Genomic DNA, 20477 nt, shown 5'->3' with positions numbered 1-20477 from the left:
AAAGGGGACAATTGATGGCAAGTCACATTTATCTACCCCTTTCGGTCCGGAGAGGTTATGGTGAATTTCATCTTATCTGTGGTAACAGTCAAACATTTTTTATTTCTACAAAGGGGGACAATTGATGGCAAGCCACAATTATCTACCCCTTCCAGCCCGGAGAGGTTATGGTAAATTTCATCTTGTCTGTGATAACAATCAAACAGACACACCAACTCGAAACATCGAACCCATGTTCTCGCACATTTTTTTGTTTAATAATAGTTAACATAATGGTCACGGTACCCCCTTTGTATTTTTTTCCTCGATACATGGATGACTTTCTACGTGGTAATTCTATGTGTATTACACACAACTTTTTATTATACTTCAATTTTTTGTATAAATAATGAGTTAAATTACACGTTCCTTTGAAACTCCAACGTACTTGTTCTGTATTATGAATGTAAGTAAACCATATAGCAAGTATTATAATATAAGTTACAACTCTTTTTATCGATGAACGTCAGTAACATCATCCACTGTTTTTTCATAAATTACAACTCTTTTTATCGATGAGGTATTTTTATGTTTATATAAAACACAAAATGGTACACCAAGTGTTATAATATAAGTCAACAATAATGTTAATATTTTTAACTTTAAGGTAATATTGATACGTAGTGACGGAACCACTCACAAAGGCTATCATGGATATTTTAACAAAAATACCAACAATTTTGTGGATATTTTAACAAAAATACCGATGATTTTGTGGATATTTTAAACACTGATCATGGCAATAATTACTTATCCACATGCACCTCATTGTATGTTTATATAACTTTATACCTTTATTTAATTCAAAAAACTTATGGTTTGTATTCTATTTTTAATGTGTATTTGTCTTGCTCGAAAATAAACTAACTGCATAAAGTTTACTTATAAAATTTTACACACCTTCATTTTCAAGAGACAATATAGCATTATTACTTACACAGACGCTTAACAAAAAGTTATTAAACGCTTTAGCTAGCCCACCCGCAATATTACTTATGGTACGCACGTTTCTGATACACTAAAAAATTTCTCTTATTGTCCTAGCTTTAAGTCCCCTTTAAATGATCCAATGACGAAGTTACTTTGAACTAGTAACTAGTTCAGCTAAGCCTTCGTCTCCAAATAATCAAATGAACGAAAGATTCTAATGGTTAAAACAGTTGCAGTGTTCCATACTCCGTGATAGAATAGAAAATTCCTTCTTTACATGGATCAATGAAGAAGTTAGTTTCATCTTGCTTTTGTCTCCAAGTAATTAATCGAATGATGTTAGTAACGCAGTTCACAACTAGCTCGGTTTAGGTTTGAGAGTTATATGTGGGAATGGGATGCCAAAACTGGAAAGGGAAATAATACAAGCAATATGCCAAACCTGTAATTTTACTCACTCCCTATCGGCAGCCCTCTCTCTCCCACCTCTGTCTTTCGCTCTTTCTTTCTTACATCTTATATGAAGTAGGAAAACACTCACCTCTTTGTCCCTTTCCCTCTCCTTTTGTTGTCCTTTTTTTTTTTCTTTTTTTTTTTTTTTTAATAACGTAAAACTAATTTGGTTTTCTTCTAAGCATCGGAAAAAAGCAGTTTTTGATGTCGCGGAGGAAAATGGGATTCGAGTTTTGGAGCTCTGAGATTGTTTTCGTTCTTCTGCTGGGGTTTTTGGCTTTTAATTGCTTCGCTCGGTTCGAATCGAATGCTCAAATTTTGCCCCTAGAAGAAGGTCAGACAGTAGTCCATGCTTGCTTCAAATTTTTGGATTTAACTGCATTTGGGTTTAGCATTTTGGTTTTAGGATCCTCATATCCGGAGGAAAACAGAGTTTGAGTTCGGATCCTCATTTTCTCCGTCCCTCAGATTCTTCACTTTCTCCGTCCCTCTTCACTCACCCTTCCGTCTTCTGATTCTTTATCCTCCGAGTTCTTTCCGACTGTATGCTCCAAGAATGTCGAAGAAGAAGCTGCTCATTCCTCCCTCCGCGATTCTCCAGCGAACTCTAACTCCGATAACCCCTCTTTTCTCCTTCAATTCCTCAAGACGTTTAGAATCCCCTGTTTCTGTTGTGTTCGTCTTGTCTGTCCATTAACAATTATGTTTTATTCCCTTCATGATTTCTGTGTTGTTTGGTTGCTGAGAAAATGGGAGAAAGGTAGAAAAAGAAAGTGAAACTTTTTATGCGACGGGAAGAATCTCGATGGGGATCCTAAGGGTTTGTTTTATGCGACGGGAAGAAGAGAAAAGGAGTCAGATGGGGAGAGAGAACGATGGAAAGTTTGGGAGCCAACGGCTACTTGCGTGGAAGCCAAAACTGGAAAGGTCATGTATGGGAATGGATGCTAAAACTGGAAAAGGAGAATAATACAAGTCAAAAAGTAAACTAGATTAGTGTATTAAATATCTCAACCATTCGACCAAAACAAGGGAAATACAAAAATTGATTAAAATATATATAATATGAGGCATTAACTTTAAAAATTTGGAAATCTCATAAGTATTTTTTACCGGAATAAGTTTGGAAAACTACAAAAATTTTGCCTTGGAAATTTCAAAATTTTGGAATTTCTAAATACATTCTTATTTTCGTTTCAAATTTTCAGAAAATATTCGTATTCAAAATTTTTAGGTTCGGATTCAGAAATTTTAATGGTGGAATCAGAATAAGTTCGGAACACTCCAAAAACTTCGCCTTGAAATTTCCAAATTTTTGAAATCTCTAAATGCATTCCTATTTCTGTTTAAATTTTTAGAAAAATATTCAGATCTAGAATTTTTAGGTTTGGATTTGGAAATTTTACTGGCGGAATTGGGATAAGTTCAGAACACTCGATAAAACTTTGCCTTGGAAATTCCAAATTTTTGGATCTCTATATGCATTCCTCTTTCTGTTTCAAATTTTCAGAAAATATTCAGATTCAGAATTTTTAGGTTTCAGATTCAAAATTTTTACAGGTGGAATCAAAATAAGTTCGGAACACCTCAAAATCTTCGCCTTGGAAATTCTAAATTTTTGGGATCTTTAATGCATTCTTATTTCCATTTCAAAATTTCAAAAAATATTCGGATTCATAATTTTTATTTACAAAATCGTAATAAGTTTGGAACACTCCTAAAACTTCACCCTTGAGATTCCAAATTTTTGGAACCTCTTAATGCATTCCTACTTCCATTCCAATTTTTTAGAAAATATTTGGATTCAAAATTTTTAGGTTCGTGTCACATCCCCGCCCGAGGCGGATCACTTCCCGGACCCGCTCCACCACCATAGCACGATATTGTTCGCTTTGGGCTTACCATTCCCTCACGGTTTTGTTTTTGGGAACTCACGAGCAACTTCCCAGTGAGTCACCCATTATGGGATTGCTCTAGCCCCCTTCTCGCTTAACTTCGGAGTTCCTACGGAACCCGAAGCCAGTGAGCTCCCAAAAGGCCTCGCGCTAGGTAGGGATAGGAATATACATTTAAGGATCACTCCCCTAGGCGATGTGAGATGTCACAATCCACCCCCCTTAGGGGCCCGACGTCCTCGTCGGCACACCACGGCCAGGGTTAGGCTCTGATACTAAATTGTCACATCTAGGCCCGGGGTGGATCACTTCCCGGGCCCGCTCCACCACCATAGCACGATATTGTCCACTTTGGGCTTACCATTCCCTCACCGTTTTGTTTTTGGGCACGAGCAACTTCCCAGTGGGTCACCCATCATGAGATTGCTCTAGCCCCCTTCTCGCTTAACTTCGGAGTTCCTACGGAACCCGAAGCCAGTGAGCTCCCAAAAAGCCTTGCGCTAGGTAGGGATGAGAATATACATTTAAGGATCACTCCCTAGGCGATGTGGGATGTCACAGTTCGGATTTGGAAATTTTACTGGTGGAATCAAAATAAGTTCGAAACACTCCAAAATCTTCGCCTCGGAAGTTCCACATTTTTGGAATCTCTAAATGCACTCCTATTTCCTTTTCAATTTTTCAAAAAATATTCGAATTCAAAATTTTTAGGTTCGGATTCAGAAATTTTACTAGTAGAATCGAAATAAGTTCGGAAAACTCCAAAAACTTCGTCATTGAAATTCCAAATTTTTGGAATCTCTAAACGCATTCCTATTTCCGTTTCAATTTTTAAGAAAATATTTGAATTCAGAATTTTTAGGTTCTAATTCAGAATTTTTACTGATGGAATCGAAATAAGTTCGAAACACTCCAAAATCTTCGCCTTGGAAATTCCAAATTTTTGGAATCTCTGAATGCACTCCTATTTCTGTTTCAATTTTCAGAAAATATTCAAATTCGGAATTTTTAGGTTCAAATTTAGAAATTTTATTGGCAAAATCAAAATAAGTTCAGAACACTCTAAAAACTTCACCTTGAAATTTCCAAATTTTTAGAATCTCTAAATGGATTCCTATTCCTGTTTCAATTTTTCAGAAAATATTCGAATTCATAATTTTTAGGTTTGGATTCAGAAATTTTATTGGTGGAATCGGAATAAGTTCATAACACTCCAAAAACTTTGCCCTGGAAATTCTTTGGGAATCTCTGAATGCATTCCTATTTCCGTTTTAATTTTTCAAAAAAATATTCGAATTCAAAATTTTTGGATTATGATTCAGAAATTTTATTGGCGGAATCAAAAATAACATTCCAACTTGCACCCCTAATATAAACACATAAATACACTAGGGGCGAAATTAGAACTTAAAAATGGGGTTGGATTGAATTTTAATCTGATAATAATTAACATGAAGGCCACCTTACCCCCTTGTAATTTTCCACATCATTCATGAATGACTTTCTACAACTAATTCTATGTGTATTATACACTTTAATATTTTTTTTAATATATAAAATTTTCCGTATGAATAATGTGTTAAATTACACCCTCTTTTTTTTTTTCTTTAACTCCAACGTACTTATTCTGTATTATGAATGTAGGTCACGTTTTATACACATTATTTCACAAAGTTTTTAATAATACACGTAAAATGTTACATTTTTTTAAAGAAAAAGAATATAATAAACAAGCATTAAATGTTTTTAAAGAATGAGCCGAATAATACACACATATATTTACGTACTATATATACATGTTTAATGGGTCGGTTTAGTAAATTTTCAACTTTTATCGGGATTATAATATTTTTTTTGTTAAAATGTTAATAACAATAAATTATGATATTTTATATAAATTTTATTTTACAGAAAACATAATCTAGTTAAAATTTTTGGACTAAAATTTTAACCCAAACTATTAATGAGAAAAATATTATTTTTCACTTAAAACCTAAATTTTAAGACACGTTTGAATGAGAGAGTGGAGACTGGAGATGAGAGGAGTTCACAACACTCATTCCTTCCTCAGACTGAGAGAAAAGACATATCAAAGGCAAAACCATTTTAAGTTCGGAATAAAAATTAATAAACGTGTGAGCGTTCTGGTCCTCTTCCCAAAGGCAGAAGAAGTTACTTTCTGATACTAAAATTGGAGTAAGAGTAGCTAGCTTCAGATTTCTGCCCCAATACCAGAAAGGGAAACTTAAATTAATTAACTAGCTGTGCCTCTCTCTCACTCTCTCTCCTCCCTCTTTCTCTCTCATGAGGAGTAAGTAAAATTACAGGGCCAAAAAGTTTTTGCAATTTTGATTGACAAGAGTTTGAAGCTTTCTTTTCAGAACCAAAAATCACATTCAGAAAAAACCATTAAAAATTTAAAACAAAAAGCACTCTTTCTTACAAAGTTACCAACACACTCTGTTTTTGTTTTTGTGTCGTGATCACGACAATGTCGACAATGTCGAGTTCTGTGATTTTTGTTGGTCTCCTGATCGGGTTTCTGGCTTTGAGTTGTGCTCAGCTTCTGCCTCTGGAAGAAGGTCAGCACAAAATAAAACCATCATTTTCCTTCTCGCTTTAAATTTCTCGACTTTTACTGCAAATATGGATGTTCTTGAATAATTTTGGGTTTTGTGAAGATTTTTGTTGCTTTGTGAGGATGGTTGCAGTTGGTTTTGTGTTGTGCGAAATGTTCTGCTCTGTTTGGTTCCTGGGAAAATTCTTCTCGGAAAGCAAAGAAATTTGGAAATTTCCTCATTGTTTGTTTTCGGACTTGTTACTCTGCATCTGTGTCTTCTCTGTTTCAGTTTCTATTTTTAGAAATTTCAAACCCTAGGAGATAGCCATCAGGCATTGCTTAGTTAAAGCATGAAGCTTTCAAATCTTCTTCTGAACCCACGAAAATGGAGGTTCTGTCCTGATATGATTTCATTGAAAAATCATACTATGTAAACATGGACTGGACATTTTGTTTAACACTAATTAGGGTTTTGGGGCGTTGGGTTTATGGTTTAGGTCTCTCGCCGGCATCTCATTCGCCTAAGGCAGGCGACTTCCCACTGATCAGAATATTTCCGACACACACATGACATGAGTAGACTAAAACCGCTGTTCTAAAAATCTTCGCTTAGGCGCTAGATGGCTGGCCACTGCCTCGATTAATGTCTAAGCTTTTGAAAATTAAGAAAGGACGCCCAGACTTACTGAGACGTCTGCCTAGACCGCCTAGGCACCCGCCTAGCCCGCCCAGACCCGCCCAGACACCTGCCTAGGTTGCAATTCACTTGGATAGAAAATAGATAACTTTCCTTTTGCATTTTATTGATTCTAATAAATTGTAAGAGACTTATTGAACACTTAAATAACACACACATTATATGTTTACTCCCTATGTTTTCATTATGTTCTAATACTTCATAATATATATGTCATTTTGTTTTCTAGTTCATCATGAAATTATATATATTTTAAGTATAAACAGACACTTATTTACACGAAATACAATAGATTTACTTAAATCCGCCTAGTTCGTTTAGGCGCTCCGTCCCAACCCGCAGTCCAACCAACGTCTAGTGTCTTTTAGAACCTTGAAACTCTGACATACCGATTTGGACTCGAATGAATATGTCATAGAGAAACTTTGGGCATGCACTCTAACGGTCGAGATTAAATCCTCTCTTCAGCCAATAGCTAACCCATATATTCCGGCCCATTATCTATTTAACGGGGTGGGCTAGCTAACTTTCTATTTTCCATTTTTGCTAGTCCATGGACATTGGAATTGGGCACAGAACCTCTTCTTTTTAAACAAAGAATATTTACTTCAAATAATCCAAAATAATTGGGTGATTTGAAGGTGAAAAGAGGGAGAGTACATTTTCTCTAGTCGATATGGCTACCATTATTTCCTCAACTAAATTGCTTTAATGAAACAACAAATATGAAACAACACCTAAGCATTCTGCGTCAAAATTGACGGCAAAGGGTGGTGACGGCATTCAACATAAGAAAATAGCATATCGATTAGAGTGAGTTTGGTTGTTTCTTTAGAGATGCTCTAATAATTTTATTATCTAATATTTCATCCTTCTCTACATCACTATCATTTCGTTTTGTTTTTACATTTTTTCATGATTTTTTATTTTAAAATATACAAGCAAAAAGAGAATTTGGAAAATTGCTACTGAATAGTATAAAAGTTTCAAATTTTCCACAATCTTTTCCATCGTTGTATTTCTTTAAATGATGAGGAATTGAGTTTTTACAACTTCTTTACCCTGATTTACTAAACCAATAGACATAATGGTTCTTAAACAATTTATATCAGTGCAACTTGCATAGTTTGGCAGTAAAGGATTCATCGGTTTGATCCGTAGTATATGTCGACTGCCTCACAAGCCACCAGTAATTGCATAGTATGATAATTTCTTATTACCAATAATTAAATGATGTGGCAATTCTTATTGGTTTAAACATGTACTTTTATGCCTTTCTGAGCAACTGAGTTGCAACAGGTGAAGGATTTTAGCATTGTTTTTATTCAATTAGGCCCTTGTAGGGTGAACATGTATGATTGACCATGCCTTTTTCATTGCATGTGATTTTGACCAAGAGCTGTTTTTGTTTCACAGTGAAAACTTTGGAAACAATTTCTAGAAAATTACAAAACCCTCACTGGAAGAATATCAGCCGAAGTTCTTGCCAAGATGGTGGAGCAGGCTTCTTCAAATACTTTGCTTACCAAATTTTCAGCAATGTGACTTGCAACTGTTCCTTTCCAAACAATACTTGCCACGTCACAATCATGTAAGGCCTTACTAGCTTAAAGTTTTATTGTTTTTAGTACAACTGATTAATAAGCTTTAACTGTTGCCTGAAAGTCAGTATCACAGTCATGTATGACTTGTTGGTCTAAAGTTCTATTGTTCTGCGAATTCTATCCTTCCTCTCTAATGATTAGTTTTGCTTTAAATGCTGGTTTTACAGTGAGATGAAGGGTTTAAATTTAACCGGAGTTATACCTGAGGAACTTGAAAATCTTACACAGTTGGAAAAAATGTAAGGGATTACATTGTTTGTTTAAATTTGTTATGCACATTCTACATTACGGATTATGGATATGAATTTCTAATGCTTGTTCACATTAAACAGTGATTTCACTCGCAACTACATTAGTGGATCAATTCCTGCCAGCCTTTCCCGCTCCCCCATTCGTTTTTTGTAAGTGATTTCTAAGGACCTTAAATAATGGCCGCACGGATGCAGTTATTATCTGGCATGGCAAGTAACTGTTGTTAATGTGTTGCAGGTATCTTTTGGGGAATCGACTCAGTGGTTTAATTCCTACCGACAACTTTACTTTGCTCAGAGAGCTGTAAGTTTTGTAATTATTTTATTTACTTATTGATAATTAAAAAAAAAAAAAAAAAAAGGGAATATGTATAACCTTGATTGACAAATTACATTTTTTTCCAGGGATTTGGAAGACAATCAGTTTGAAGGCCCTCTTCCGCAAAATCTCGGGAGTTTGACTCAATTGGAAAGAATGTAAGTTTGCATTCTCATTTCTTCTTTTGGCCAAACTTTTTCAAAAATCCAAAATTCGTGAATTTTTTGCTATTTTGTATGACTTCTTTTGTATGGTACTGTAAATGTTTCACAATTTCATTGGATTATCTTATGACTCTTTTATATTCAACAGCTTTTTTTCTGGAAACAATTTTACTAGTACGATACCAGAATCGTACAGAAATCTGAAGAACTTAATTGATTTGTAAGTTATGCAAAATGGCTTTGATTATATGAATGTGCATAATTTTTACACAGAATTTCTCATCTTCTTTTAATGCTTGCAGTAGGATAGGTGGGAGCCAATTATCAGGGAAGATACCTGAATTTATTGGAAACTGGAGCAAACTTCAAAAACTGTGAGTGTTGCTCTTCATTATAGTCATCTCCTATTTTTACTCTTTATTTTCCATCTTTTACCGTGGGTGTTTCTTTTATTACTCTTAGGTATATAGTATCGAGTTAACTTAAAACCAATATCATTGTATACATACGTCTATTTTAAGAACGAATTTATCATCACACTACGTTCTAATCAAATATTTGTATACAATGACTGTTTTTAACAAGAAGATTGTGAGTGTCGTTAGAGGGATCATGTTGTGGTTAGGTTACTGCTAAACGAGTACTAAGAGGCTTCGTAGTCTTATAGAGTCCAGATCTTTTCTGTGCCTTACATCATTGCTTGGACACCTGCCCCAAAGTTAACATCTAACTCTGCTAAATAATATTAATATTAAATAAGAATCTCAATCTTCTCTGCCTCGGAGTTAATTAATTAGAAAAAATAAAAAGATAATGGGTCATCTTCTCCACCTTCTCTGCCTTTGTTTTTATCTTCATCCCAGAAATAAATGGAAGTCGGAATCAACGCAGGAGGAGCTTGGGTGCATATATGATTTATATATATATATATATATATATATAAGAATCTCAATCACTGTCGTTGGACAAGTAAAAAAGGGAGGGGGGGGGGGGGTTTGCCTCGATTGGAGAGGGAGGCTGAAGTTGTTTTGGGGTTGAGTGGTCGTCGGAGGCATGGCTATCGGCTTCTTCCTTCTCTAAATTTTTTATCCAAATTTTAATAATATTATCTAACAGAGTTAGATGCAGTTAATTTTGGTGACATGTTTCAAGCAATGATATAAGGATGATAATATCATATATAAGGCACAGAGAGAGTTTTGGGTGCAGAAAATCTGGATTCAGTCTTATAAGGGCATTGAACCGTCAGGGAGAGGATATCTGTTAAACGAATTGAATATCTTTGTTTGTGTTCCCTGTCTCTGCAATTTTCTTTTTGTTCCTGCATTTCCTCTCAATATACTTGTATCCTATCGGTTTTTGGGTGATGGGTTAAATTAAATCTGCTGCAGTGATTTGCAAGGTGCATCGTTGGAAGGTCCTATTCCTTACACCATATCTTCCTTGAAATATGTAAAGGAATTGTAAGACCGCTTTCTTCTATCTTGTAATTATTCAATATTCCAAATCTTGAACTATAAAACAAATAAATATTTCTGATGTGTCTTTTGTATCAGGATGATATCAGATTTAAACGGACCAAGTATGCCTTTTCCTACCCTGAGATATATGAAGGACATGCGGATATTGTGAGTTTCATATTACGTAACCCTATTGAAATTGTACTTCAGTGTAATCCCTAACGCAATCATTCTCTAATTTTTGTTTGCATTTCTGTGATACAGGATTATGAGAAATTGCTCAATTAGTGGTACAATCCCTAATTACCTTGGCGAGCTGACAAATCTAAGAACATTGTGAGTGCTTTTATAATCAATATAGTTGTATAGATCTACAAATTTACTATTGCCAAACTGAACAAGAATTTGAGACTTAAGCTTTAACAAGTTGAAAAACAACACCAGTACGGCTTTTAGAGGGCTCTCTCCTCTTTTCTATTACTTGTGGATTCAATAAATCTTCAAAAGTTCAAAACAAACCTCTGACGTATGTTATATGATGTTTTTTTTTCCTCTTTTCTATTACTTTTAGAGACTTAAGCTTTAACAAGTTGACTGGAGAAATTCCACAAACGATTGAGCGTGCTAGCCATATATCTTTCATGTAAGTCGGTCAAATGATGCATTCATTTATTGGTGCAAACAATACACATTTTCAATATTTCGCAAGTCAACTATATTTACATTTTCATTGACCGTTAATTTTTACGTGTGCAGGTCTTTGAGCAACAACATACTGACCGGAGAAGTACCAATTTGGATACAGAGCAAACGTGACCGGTCAGTCTATAGTGTAATACTAACATATGAAGTTTTAATTTATTTGTGTTTGTATCTTTAAAGCAAAATGCTGGCCAACTTCGATTTCAATTTCATTTTTTTGTTTCTCCATGTTTGAATTTAGAGATGTCATTAATGCCACACAAAATATGTTGCAGGGACTTGTCGTACAACAATTTTACAGGATCACCTTCCGTCAGTTGCCAACACTTGCCTGTGTAAGTCTATCAATATCCAAACCTAATGCTATTGGCTAAATTCGTTATGTACTTATTATATGTTCTTTCTCCGTCGAATATTATTTGCTAATTGTCTAGATTATTACAGGAATTTGGTTTCTAGCCATTCGTCGCCAGAAAACTTGTGAGTTCACAAAAACTTGTGATTTCATGTTTATCAAACATCATAAGATATATGTATGAGTCATGACTGAACCTTAATTCCTTCAACGCGTAGGTGGTGCTTGAAGAAGGACCTTCCTTGCTCCTCAAAACCAAAATGTGAGTTTAAGTTCATATAATTTTTTCTTTTATCTATCCTAGTAAATTGGTTGATTGTATAGTCTAGCGGTTTTTTGGGTACTTTTGTTAGATGTTGCATGTTGTTAATCGAATTGATGGTATTGAGCAAAAATTGTCATGAGAACAAATAATTCACTAGACACAATTTCACCCTCATTCATTTTTCCAAAGAGGGTTTTATTAATTTGAGTTCGATCCATTCTAGACTATGAGCCTATAAATTACAACCGTTCCATTGGGAAAAGAATACTCTTTGATTCTAACATGAAAAATATGAATTTTGGAGTTTGGTGTTCATGTTTAATTTTGTGATTGCACCTAGGTTGAGCCCTAGATTGCCTATGTACCCTTTTAAGGGATTAAGTCACTTGTAGTTCTTGGTTTTGGGATTTTTAGTGAGTGAATGACTCACTAAAAAGGATTTGGGATTTTTAGTGAGTGAATGACCCACTAAAAAGGATTTGGTGTTTGGTTTATTTGGGTGAATTTGGTTAATGGGACCAAGGGAGTTGATTGATTTGGTAGTGAATTTGGTTGAGGTGAACCAGGGATTCAATTTAGTATTTTTGTGTTTGCGGTGGCACCTAGAATATGGTATTAGACTAACTGCCTACATATCCTTTAATGGAATCAAACCGACGTAGTTCAAGCTATGATTTTGGTAAGGCTTTGTGCTATTTTGGGAATTTGAATGATTTTGTATCCTTTTTGAGATTTGGGACGGCTTTGTGCCATTTGAATTTTGAAGCGGCTTTGTGCCTTTTTGAGACTTGATGTAGCTTCATGCCATTTGATGAGGCTGCGTGCCATTTGAAATTTGACGCGGCTTTGTGCCATTTTAAATTTGACGCGGTTTTGTGCCATTTGGGACTTGACGTGGTTTTGTACCATTTGAGACTTGATGCGGCTTTGTGCCATTTGAGACTTGATGAGGCTTTGTGCCATTTGAGACTTGTCGTGGTGCAATTGATTTTGTAGCTAGCTGCTAACTCTTCTTATCGGGCATGTAGTCATGCTTGTTATCTAGTCTTTTGGTTTTGATGAAGAAGAAACTGCACTGGGGCTTGCTAGTAACAATTGACTTTCTTTATGAAGCTTTCTTCCAATTCACTTTGCTATTTTGGAATTTGGGCATTTCCATGGCGCTTTTCTTTACGATTTGTTGTTTCTCTTCATGGAGCACAACCACTTTAGGCTTGATGTTAATGCTTCAAAGCTTTTCTTAAATTTTCCTTTCCTCCATTTGAACTTTCCGAAAGCTACTTTTGGTGGCCTTGGATTCATGGAACATGCCATTTTGACCCAAGTGATGAGCAAGACTATTTCTTGCTTTCTCTTTTTCTGGAACATTCTTTGAAGAATGGAGCAGCAGCAACGAGCCAAATTCTTTGAGTCGTGTTCAACTTTTGCCAACAAGTTTCTGCATAGTTGGTGATTTAATGAAGGACAGGTTTCCGTGGACATGGTCTCCACACTTGTTGTTTTAAACCGTTTGAAACCGGTGCCTTTACCATGATGTTAAGTGCCATCTTATTTGGCCTGATTCTTATTCACAGAGCCAAAAGTGATAAACTCCTACATGAATAAAAAATGGAAAAGCTATTGTTTTTCTTCTTTTTATTTAATCTCCATGTGGAGCAAACATTCCTATTTTATCCGGGGAGTAATTTGTCTGTAGCAGTACTCCATCCTTTCTTTTCTTTGCTGGATGCTTTGTCTTCTATGAATTCAACAAGGAGTTATAATATAACCACTTGAAAGAAAACAGCAACCCCATGGCCGGAATCAGCAGTAGCTTGTCAGGAAAGCGGCGAAGGGGTAACCCAGAAGGCCTTCTTGATGCTGTAAAGGTTTTTGACGTTCTACTTTGACTTTCCTTCTTTTTAGTAACTCATACTTCTATAGCACGACCACGGATAGCACCTGCACTGTCTTCTTTTCCGCTAGCGACTTAGACAGCAGCCCGCACCATTTTTGGTGCACTGTGCGGGCAGCACAGCCTTCCTTTCCAAAGTGGCAGCAGCTTTTTCTTCTTGACTTCAAGACAGCAACGGCGGCCGTCGGCTTGCTCCTTTGTAGAGCTTCAGTGGCAAGTGAACTGAGGCGACACAAACAACGGAGACGGGTTGTTTGTTGTCTTTCTTCTCTGCAACTTTATTCCTCCATACTTGAAGCTTTTGCTACTTTCTTTGACGAAAGGTGAATGGCTTGCAAGTGGAAGTTTTCTGTTCCTGTGGTTTGCTTCAAGTCCTTGATTTGCAGATGTTCTGCTTTGTTTCTGCTGCACCTTCTTCCTTCGTCGATTTTGATGCAGACTCTCCAAACATCTTCAGTGTCTCTTCAATAGGCAGGGACCACTCTTTTGTTCTTCCACGCCGAGCCGCCGCAATCACCGGGAGAGACCGTGACGATCTGATTTTGGAGAGCATCAGTTGAGGGGCTGCTGCAAGTGCGAGTACGGACAGACTCGCACAGCGTTGACGAGTTTTTTTTTTTTGTCTTCATCCGCTGCAGGTTCATGCATGTTCGTGGGAGTAATGAAACGATGGAAACACCATTTCTGCACCATTGCCTTGTTGCTTGTAGAGAACCATCTTCTACGACTTGGTGCACAGAATTTTGAGGTTGTTCCTTAGTCGCTTTTTATGGGACAAGGCCTGCACTAATGGGCAACTCGGACGACGACTCAACGATCTTCTTCCTGGTAGCCTTTCTATAGGGACTGGGTCTTCAATGGCCTCGTTACGGAGGACAGAACCTTCTAACAGCAATGCCACGGCGGCAAGTGGCACATACTGCTTCTTTCCTTCTAGGCATGAACGGAGAGCATGGATGGAGGGCACTGGTTTGGGGAGAGCGAACATGAGTCTTCGACTTTGAATCTTCTTTCTCCAGGCGATGGCTGCAGCGTCCGTTTGGGCTTCCGTTTGATGTTGACGATGATGCTGCAAATGTCTCCATCGCTTTATACCTTTGAGTGCTTTGAATGCTTGTTGCTTCCTTTGCCGTGTATTTGTTTCTGTGCTTTTCTTTCGTTTGTTTCTCTCTTGCTTTTGATGTGTTTCTCTGCTCTTTCTTTGTTTTGTTTTTCTTTTCTCCTCTGCCGTCTGTCTTCTCTGCCGTGTTCTGCCGTCTCTCCGTTGTCCTCTTTTTCTGTGTCCCTTTGCAGTATTTTGCTCCTCTTCCCGTTTGTTCTCTCTATGCCCTCTTTTTTTCTTCCTCTGTATCCTGTTTCTTTTGCAGTTTTTTATAGACTGGAATTTGTGGAGGTTGTGGGTGGATAAGTATGGAGAAAGTGGGTAGTTTTCCTTCTAACTCCTTTTTGCACGTTGGAGGAAAGTAGGGAAGGAACTGCTCCACTTTCTACATGCTTCAACCGACTGCTTGCCGTCATTTTTAATTAATTAATTAGTAAATTTTCTATTCTTTATTTTATTGCTTTTCTTGGCATAGTTTTTGGGAAATCTGAGTCAAGGTTCCACTGGGGTCTAACTAACATGCAACAACTTATGATTTTATGGTTGTTATAGGTGTCATACATATGAATTGTGAAGTATAAAATTCTAATACCATTCTTGTTGCAAATGCAGACCATTCTATATTCATCAATTGTGGAGGGAGGAAGACGAAGTTTGATGGTCATACATATGAAGAGGACTTGAGCTCTTTCGGACCATCAGACTTTGTTTCGTCGGCTCAAAAGTGGGGCTACAGCAGTACCGGAGTGGACATGAGCAACCTCGATGCAAATTACATTGCAACATCTTTGAACATTACCGGGCCGGATTTATATCGAACAGCGCGCATTGCCCCTCTTTCACTTAAGTACTATGGCCTTTGCATGCTCAAAGGCAACTACAAAGTGCGGCTCTACTTTTCCGAGATCATGTTCACGGATGACCAAACATTTAGCAGTCTCGGAAAACGCTTGTTTGACATCTCAATTCAAGTGAGTACAAATAAACCTTCATTTATTATTTGTGATTCTTTGATAGTTTATTTAACTTTTTTTTTTTCAAACACTACAGAAAGTTCAATGGGCAACATTTAGGTTGTTTGGCGCATTCCATTATAGATCACACTTTATGCACTTAAAACTGTTCATGATATTTCTTTTGGCATTTACTTGACCACGACACTTGTTTGGAAGGTCATATGCCGTTTAGCTGCTTTATTTGGGTGTTATTTTATACGAAGTTCTAAAAGAAATGCAGAAGTATATTAATGCCGTATTGAAATTGTGATCATGTGCAGGGGAACTTGGTTTTGAAAGACTTCAACATTATGGAAGAAGCAAGAGGTGTTGGTAAGGGCATTGTCAGAGAGTTTGACAATGTCACCGTTATTGGTAGCACACTGGAGATCCACCTATATTGGGCAGGAAAAGGGACGACTGCCATTCCTTATACAGGTGTCTACGGGCCTCTTATATCAGCCATTAGTGTGACGCCAAGTAAGTTTTACGTATGTTGTAGAATATTTGCAAGTACTTTCTCATCTATTAGATTTACATTTATTCTAATAAAATTATGCTTTATTTTGGCAGACTTTGAACCTCCAAGAAAAAATTTAAGCTACGTAGAGCGTGTTAGGAGTCATGTGCCTATAGGCACAATGGTAGGAATTGGATGCGCAATAGCAGTCGTCATCATCGCCATCGTATTACTAGCACTCGTTATTCTTTGGAAGAGAGGCCTCCTAGGACGACAAAAAAAATTGGAGGATGGTATTTTCTGTTTCTCCATTATATTGCCTTTTGTTTTCATTGCATTTCTATAGCTTGATGCATATTTAAGTGCACACTATAGAACATTTATCCTAGTCTGTGACTTCTCATGCATATTTAAGTGCACACTCTGAGATAATAATTGTCTAGATATTGAACTTTTCGATAGCTTGATGCTCTTAGAGTATATTATATTTTTTAAACTCACGATGCAAAGTATGCATGCCTATAGTTCCAGGTAGTTGTTAAGGTCTAGGCCTTCAAACAATAGTGGGATTTATGATAAAACAATGAAATTGTTCTTAAATTTGTCTTAGACACGACAATTTCTTATGAGTTTTACTTGTCACGCAGATTTGAAAGGTGTGGAACTACAAACTCGCAAGTTTACCTTTACGCAACTCAAAGATGCCACAATCAACTTTGACCAAGCCAATAAGATTGGTGAAGGTGGTTTTGGTACTGTTTATAAGGTAATTTTTGAAACAAATAGTTTATTTTCTAATTTGATTAATAATTGCTATCCTAATTATGATTAATTTCTCGCGTAAAGAGATTTGTATTAACTATCTTAGTCAAATACAGGGCATTCTTGTAGATGGAACCCTGATTGCTGTTAAGCAGCTTTCTTCCAAGTCAAAGCAAGGAAATCGGGAATTTGTTAATGAGATAGGCATGATTTCTGCCTTGCAACATCCTCACCTTGTAAACCTATATGGATGTTGCATTGATGGAAATCAACTATACCTTGTCTATGAGTACATGGAAAACAATAGTGTTTCTCATGCTTTGTTTGGTAAGTATCACTTTTGTACGCCTACATTTCCTTTGGCATGCACATGGTATAAAAGATTGTATGCACAAAATTAAGACTAATTTTGATTAACTTGACAAACTGAAGGGGCAGAAGAGAATCAGTTGAAGTTGGATTGGCCAACGAGGCATAATATATGTGTTGGCATAGCAAAAGGTTTGGCTTACCTTCACGAGGAATCAAGCTTGAAGGTTATCCATAGAGATATCAAGGCCACGAACGTGTTGCTTGATAGACATCTTAACCCGAAGATATCGGATTTTGGGTTGGCCAAACTTGCCGAAGAGGATAAAACACATATAAGCACCCGTGCTGCTGGAACTTTGTGAGTCCCTTTTTTAACTTCTCTTCTTATATTTCTCCTTCCAATATAGTTATATTATGGCATATGTTTATAACCATTGAATTGGTCATGATTTTGCAGTGGATACATGGCACCAGAATATGCACTTCGGGGTCATCTCACAGACAAAGCAGATGTCTACAGCTTTGGAATTGTTGTACTGGAGATTATCAGTGGGAAGAAGAACTCAACTCAGCAGACAAATGCAGAAGGATTTTATATTCTTGATTGGGTAACTTTCTAATTGAACTTTAATTTTGATTTTGTTGAAGTTGTTTACTATTATAGAAGGCTTTTTTTATATCTTCTTTGTTGAAACTTCACGTTATTTTTTAAGATACATAAGTTATTTTGCTTTTGTTCTTTTCATGTTGCTAGGCGCATGTTCTCAAATCAGAAGGGAATTTGATGAACTTAGTGGATCCAAAGTTGAGTACAGAATTCAACAATGAAGAGATAAGGGCTACAATCAATGTGGCTCTCCACTGCTGTAATTCCACTTCGAAGCTTAGGCCCACTATGTCTGCAGTTGTGAGTATGCTCGAAGGTAAGGTTGCAGTTGAAGAGTTTGTCTTGGACCCCAATCCCTCGACAAGTGATGAGATGGACCCAACGGTGAAGAAACTTTTCCAATTCTGTTTGAGAAGGGGCGCTGGGTCAGTTGAAAGGCTATCGAATGATTCATTTGCAGCTCTTGATGATATCCATCCATTCAATCCTCATTCAGGTCGCCAAGACGATAGCAAAGGCAGAAAATGGCACAGTTTTTAGGGATTTGAAAATTTGAAATCACTACTGTCTTCTCTGGCAACAAATGTCCAACTGCAAGTATATACATTTTCCTGTGTGTGATGTTCACATCCAATTAATTAAATGGTGCAAAATCCCATACAAATTTCTTAGTTCTATGGCACTAAAGATGAAAGCTAAGTTTGACAAGTACTGGAGCAAGTGCAGTTTGGCTTTGGCAATAGCAGCGATCTTGGATTCGCCGATCCAAAATGAAGTTGATGGAATACTACTACTCTCAAATATACGGTAGTACTGCTCTGGACAGGATTAAGGAAGTTTCCAATGGCCTCAAGAACCTTTTTTATGCTTATTCAATTTGCTCAGTAATGGTTGAACAAGGTACAGCTTTGCGTGGCAGCAGCTTACCCAGTACGAGCACTGATAGTAGGGATCGATTGAAGGGATTTGACAAACCTTTCAGAGCCAAAACATGATATCGGACATGGACAAGTATCTAGAGGAACCAGTCTTTCTACACTCTTGTGATTTTAAAATATTAAATAGGTGGAAGGTCCACACGCAAAGGTACCCTATTTTGTCCATGATGGCAAGTGACTTTCTGGGAACTCCTATGTCAACTGTTGCACCAGAACCAGCATTCAACGTTGGTGGTAGAGTGCTTGATGAATGTCAAAGCTTACTGAATCCTGACACTCAGAGAGGCTTTGGTGTGCATACAAGATTGGTTGCAGGTGGAATTAAAAGGCATGTGAATTACAGCTTGAGTTTTACGTTTGTCTTTCATTATAACGCATACTTAGCAGTGATCTTATTGCAATAATTACTTATTTCTCTTTTCTATCAGATGCCAATTCATTGTCAAGCCATTCTGCTACACCAATTCCTTCAGCCAGATCAATTCTTGTTGAGTAGAGTTAAATTTCCAATGGTATGAATCTGCTACATTTGCTGCAAGGTTGATGGATCAGCTATTGGCCTATCCTGTGCTGTCTAAATGATGTCGACACACCTAAAGCTGGTCAGGGCAGTGAAGCTTATCTATATCTCCATGTCAATACATCACATGAGACTCATTAATTGCTTGTAGTTCCTTGTCAAGCTTAGTTGTTAATTTAGGATATCAACTAGATTCCCATACCTGTACGTAAATTAGAGGGACCTCTTTCGTCATTGAAAGGTGTATCTTTGATTTTTGAACATTCTATTCTTCCTTTGTAAGATGTGGTTCTTCATGGTTTAGATTGAATAGAAGCTGAATTTGACAAAATGTTGGATGCTCAATCAATAATCTATACATTTTTATGTGTGTACAAAGCCTTCATCCCAAGTTCTCAATCAATTTAGTGTTTTGATTCTTACAATATGAACTCCTGATTGTTACACATTTATCTAACTACTACTTCCCTGAAGCAATCCTACAGGAAATTTCCAGATGCTTATTTAGTCATTGCATATGTGTTTGGGGTGGTTTATTGTTGGCAAAAGAAAGAATAAAAATGCATATTAAGATCATATTTCAGTCAATCAATCTAACTGCCTAGGACTCATTTTGGATTTTTTTCCAGACAATTTGATGATGCGAACGTGTTTAAATTGTTGATTATAATGTTTTTAAATAGGTTTGGGGGATGGAATTGACCTAGATTGAGAATTGAGGGGTTTAGAAGCTCAAAAAGTGAAAAATAACCATAGAAAAGCTGCATAAACTTTCCAGATATTTGGTCATTAAAGCATTTTTTGTGACGATTTTCAAACAAATTGTGATCTCTAAACCGTCTGTTTCTGGGTAATTTTCTGTCAGTAAAGGTTATTTTTTTGCTTTCTGCAGATTCCTGTTTTTCAATTAATTTATTAGTTTGCAGTCACATTACCTGATCTTGAAAGGTCATTCATTACATTGGTAAATACTACCTCTTTGGCATTTGAGCAACTAAACCTCTTTTACCTATCTAACTTGAGTACTGCAATCTGAATTTTTTTATACTTGTGTCTTAACTACATTGTAATAGTTGAGAAGTGTAGAAAAATGGAAAAGGGAAAAGGAATTTTAGAGAGAGAAGGTGATGTGATATTTTCTCTGTATATTTTGACGTCTTCATTTGCTCTGTATATTGTATTGAATGAATGAT

The 20477-nt window shown here is 36.6% G+C and overlaps 1 protein-coding gene across 1 annotated transcript; it reads left to right on the top strand.

The window, feature by feature from the left end:
• Positions 1-1641: 1641 nt before the first annotated feature.
• LOC137715249 (putative LRR receptor-like serine/threonine-protein kinase At1g53430) lies at positions 1642-19669 on the top strand. The gene is made up of 25 exons (XM_088690632.1): positions 1642-1756; positions 7991-8165; positions 8346-8417; positions 8511-8579; positions 8668-8733; positions 8835-8906; positions 9061-9132; positions 9215-9286; positions 10304-10375; positions 10469-10540; positions 10637-10708; positions 10944-11015; positions 11129-11191; positions 11350-11409; positions 11519-11554; positions 11648-11691; positions 15303-15661; positions 15967-16165; positions 16259-16438; positions 16793-16911; positions 17024-17234; positions 17340-17577; positions 17677-17827; positions 17974-19092; positions 19193-19669. Exons 1-24 carry the CDS (start codon positions 1642-1644, stop codon positions 18364-18366), a joined length of 3054 nt encoding a protein of 1017 aa, XP_088546758.1. The 3' UTR covers positions 18367-19092; positions 19193-19669.
• The last annotated feature ends 808 nt before the right edge of the window (positions 19670-20477 follow it).

The sequence above is a fragment of the Pyrus communis genome, chromosome 3 (assembly GCF_041283825.1).
Source record: "Pyrus communis isolate YQ-2024b chromosome 3, ASM4128382v1, whole genome shotgun sequence".
Classification (NCBI taxonomy): Eukaryota; Viridiplantae; Streptophyta; class Magnoliopsida; order Rosales; family Rosaceae; genus Pyrus; species Pyrus communis.
Note: the sequence above shows the minus strand (reverse complement) of the source record. Positions and strands in the feature narration are given on the sequence as shown.

What these genes read in the sequence shown, in the direction of transcription:
- LOC137715249 (XM_088690632.1), top strand. Translation starts at nt 1,642, where the DNA reads ATGGGATTCGAGTTTTGGAGCTCTGAGATTGTTTTCGTTCTTCTGCTG. An exon ending in TGGAGCAAACTTCAAAAACT is followed by an intron (nt 9,287 to 10,303) that starts GTGAGTGTTGCT and finishes AATCTGCTGCAG; the next exon opens with TGATTTGCAAGGTGCATCGT. An exon ending in GCTAGCCATATATCTTTCAT is followed by an intron (nt 11,016 to 11,128) that starts GTAAGTCGGTCA and finishes TTACGTGTGCAG; the next exon opens with GTCTTTGAGCAACAACATAC.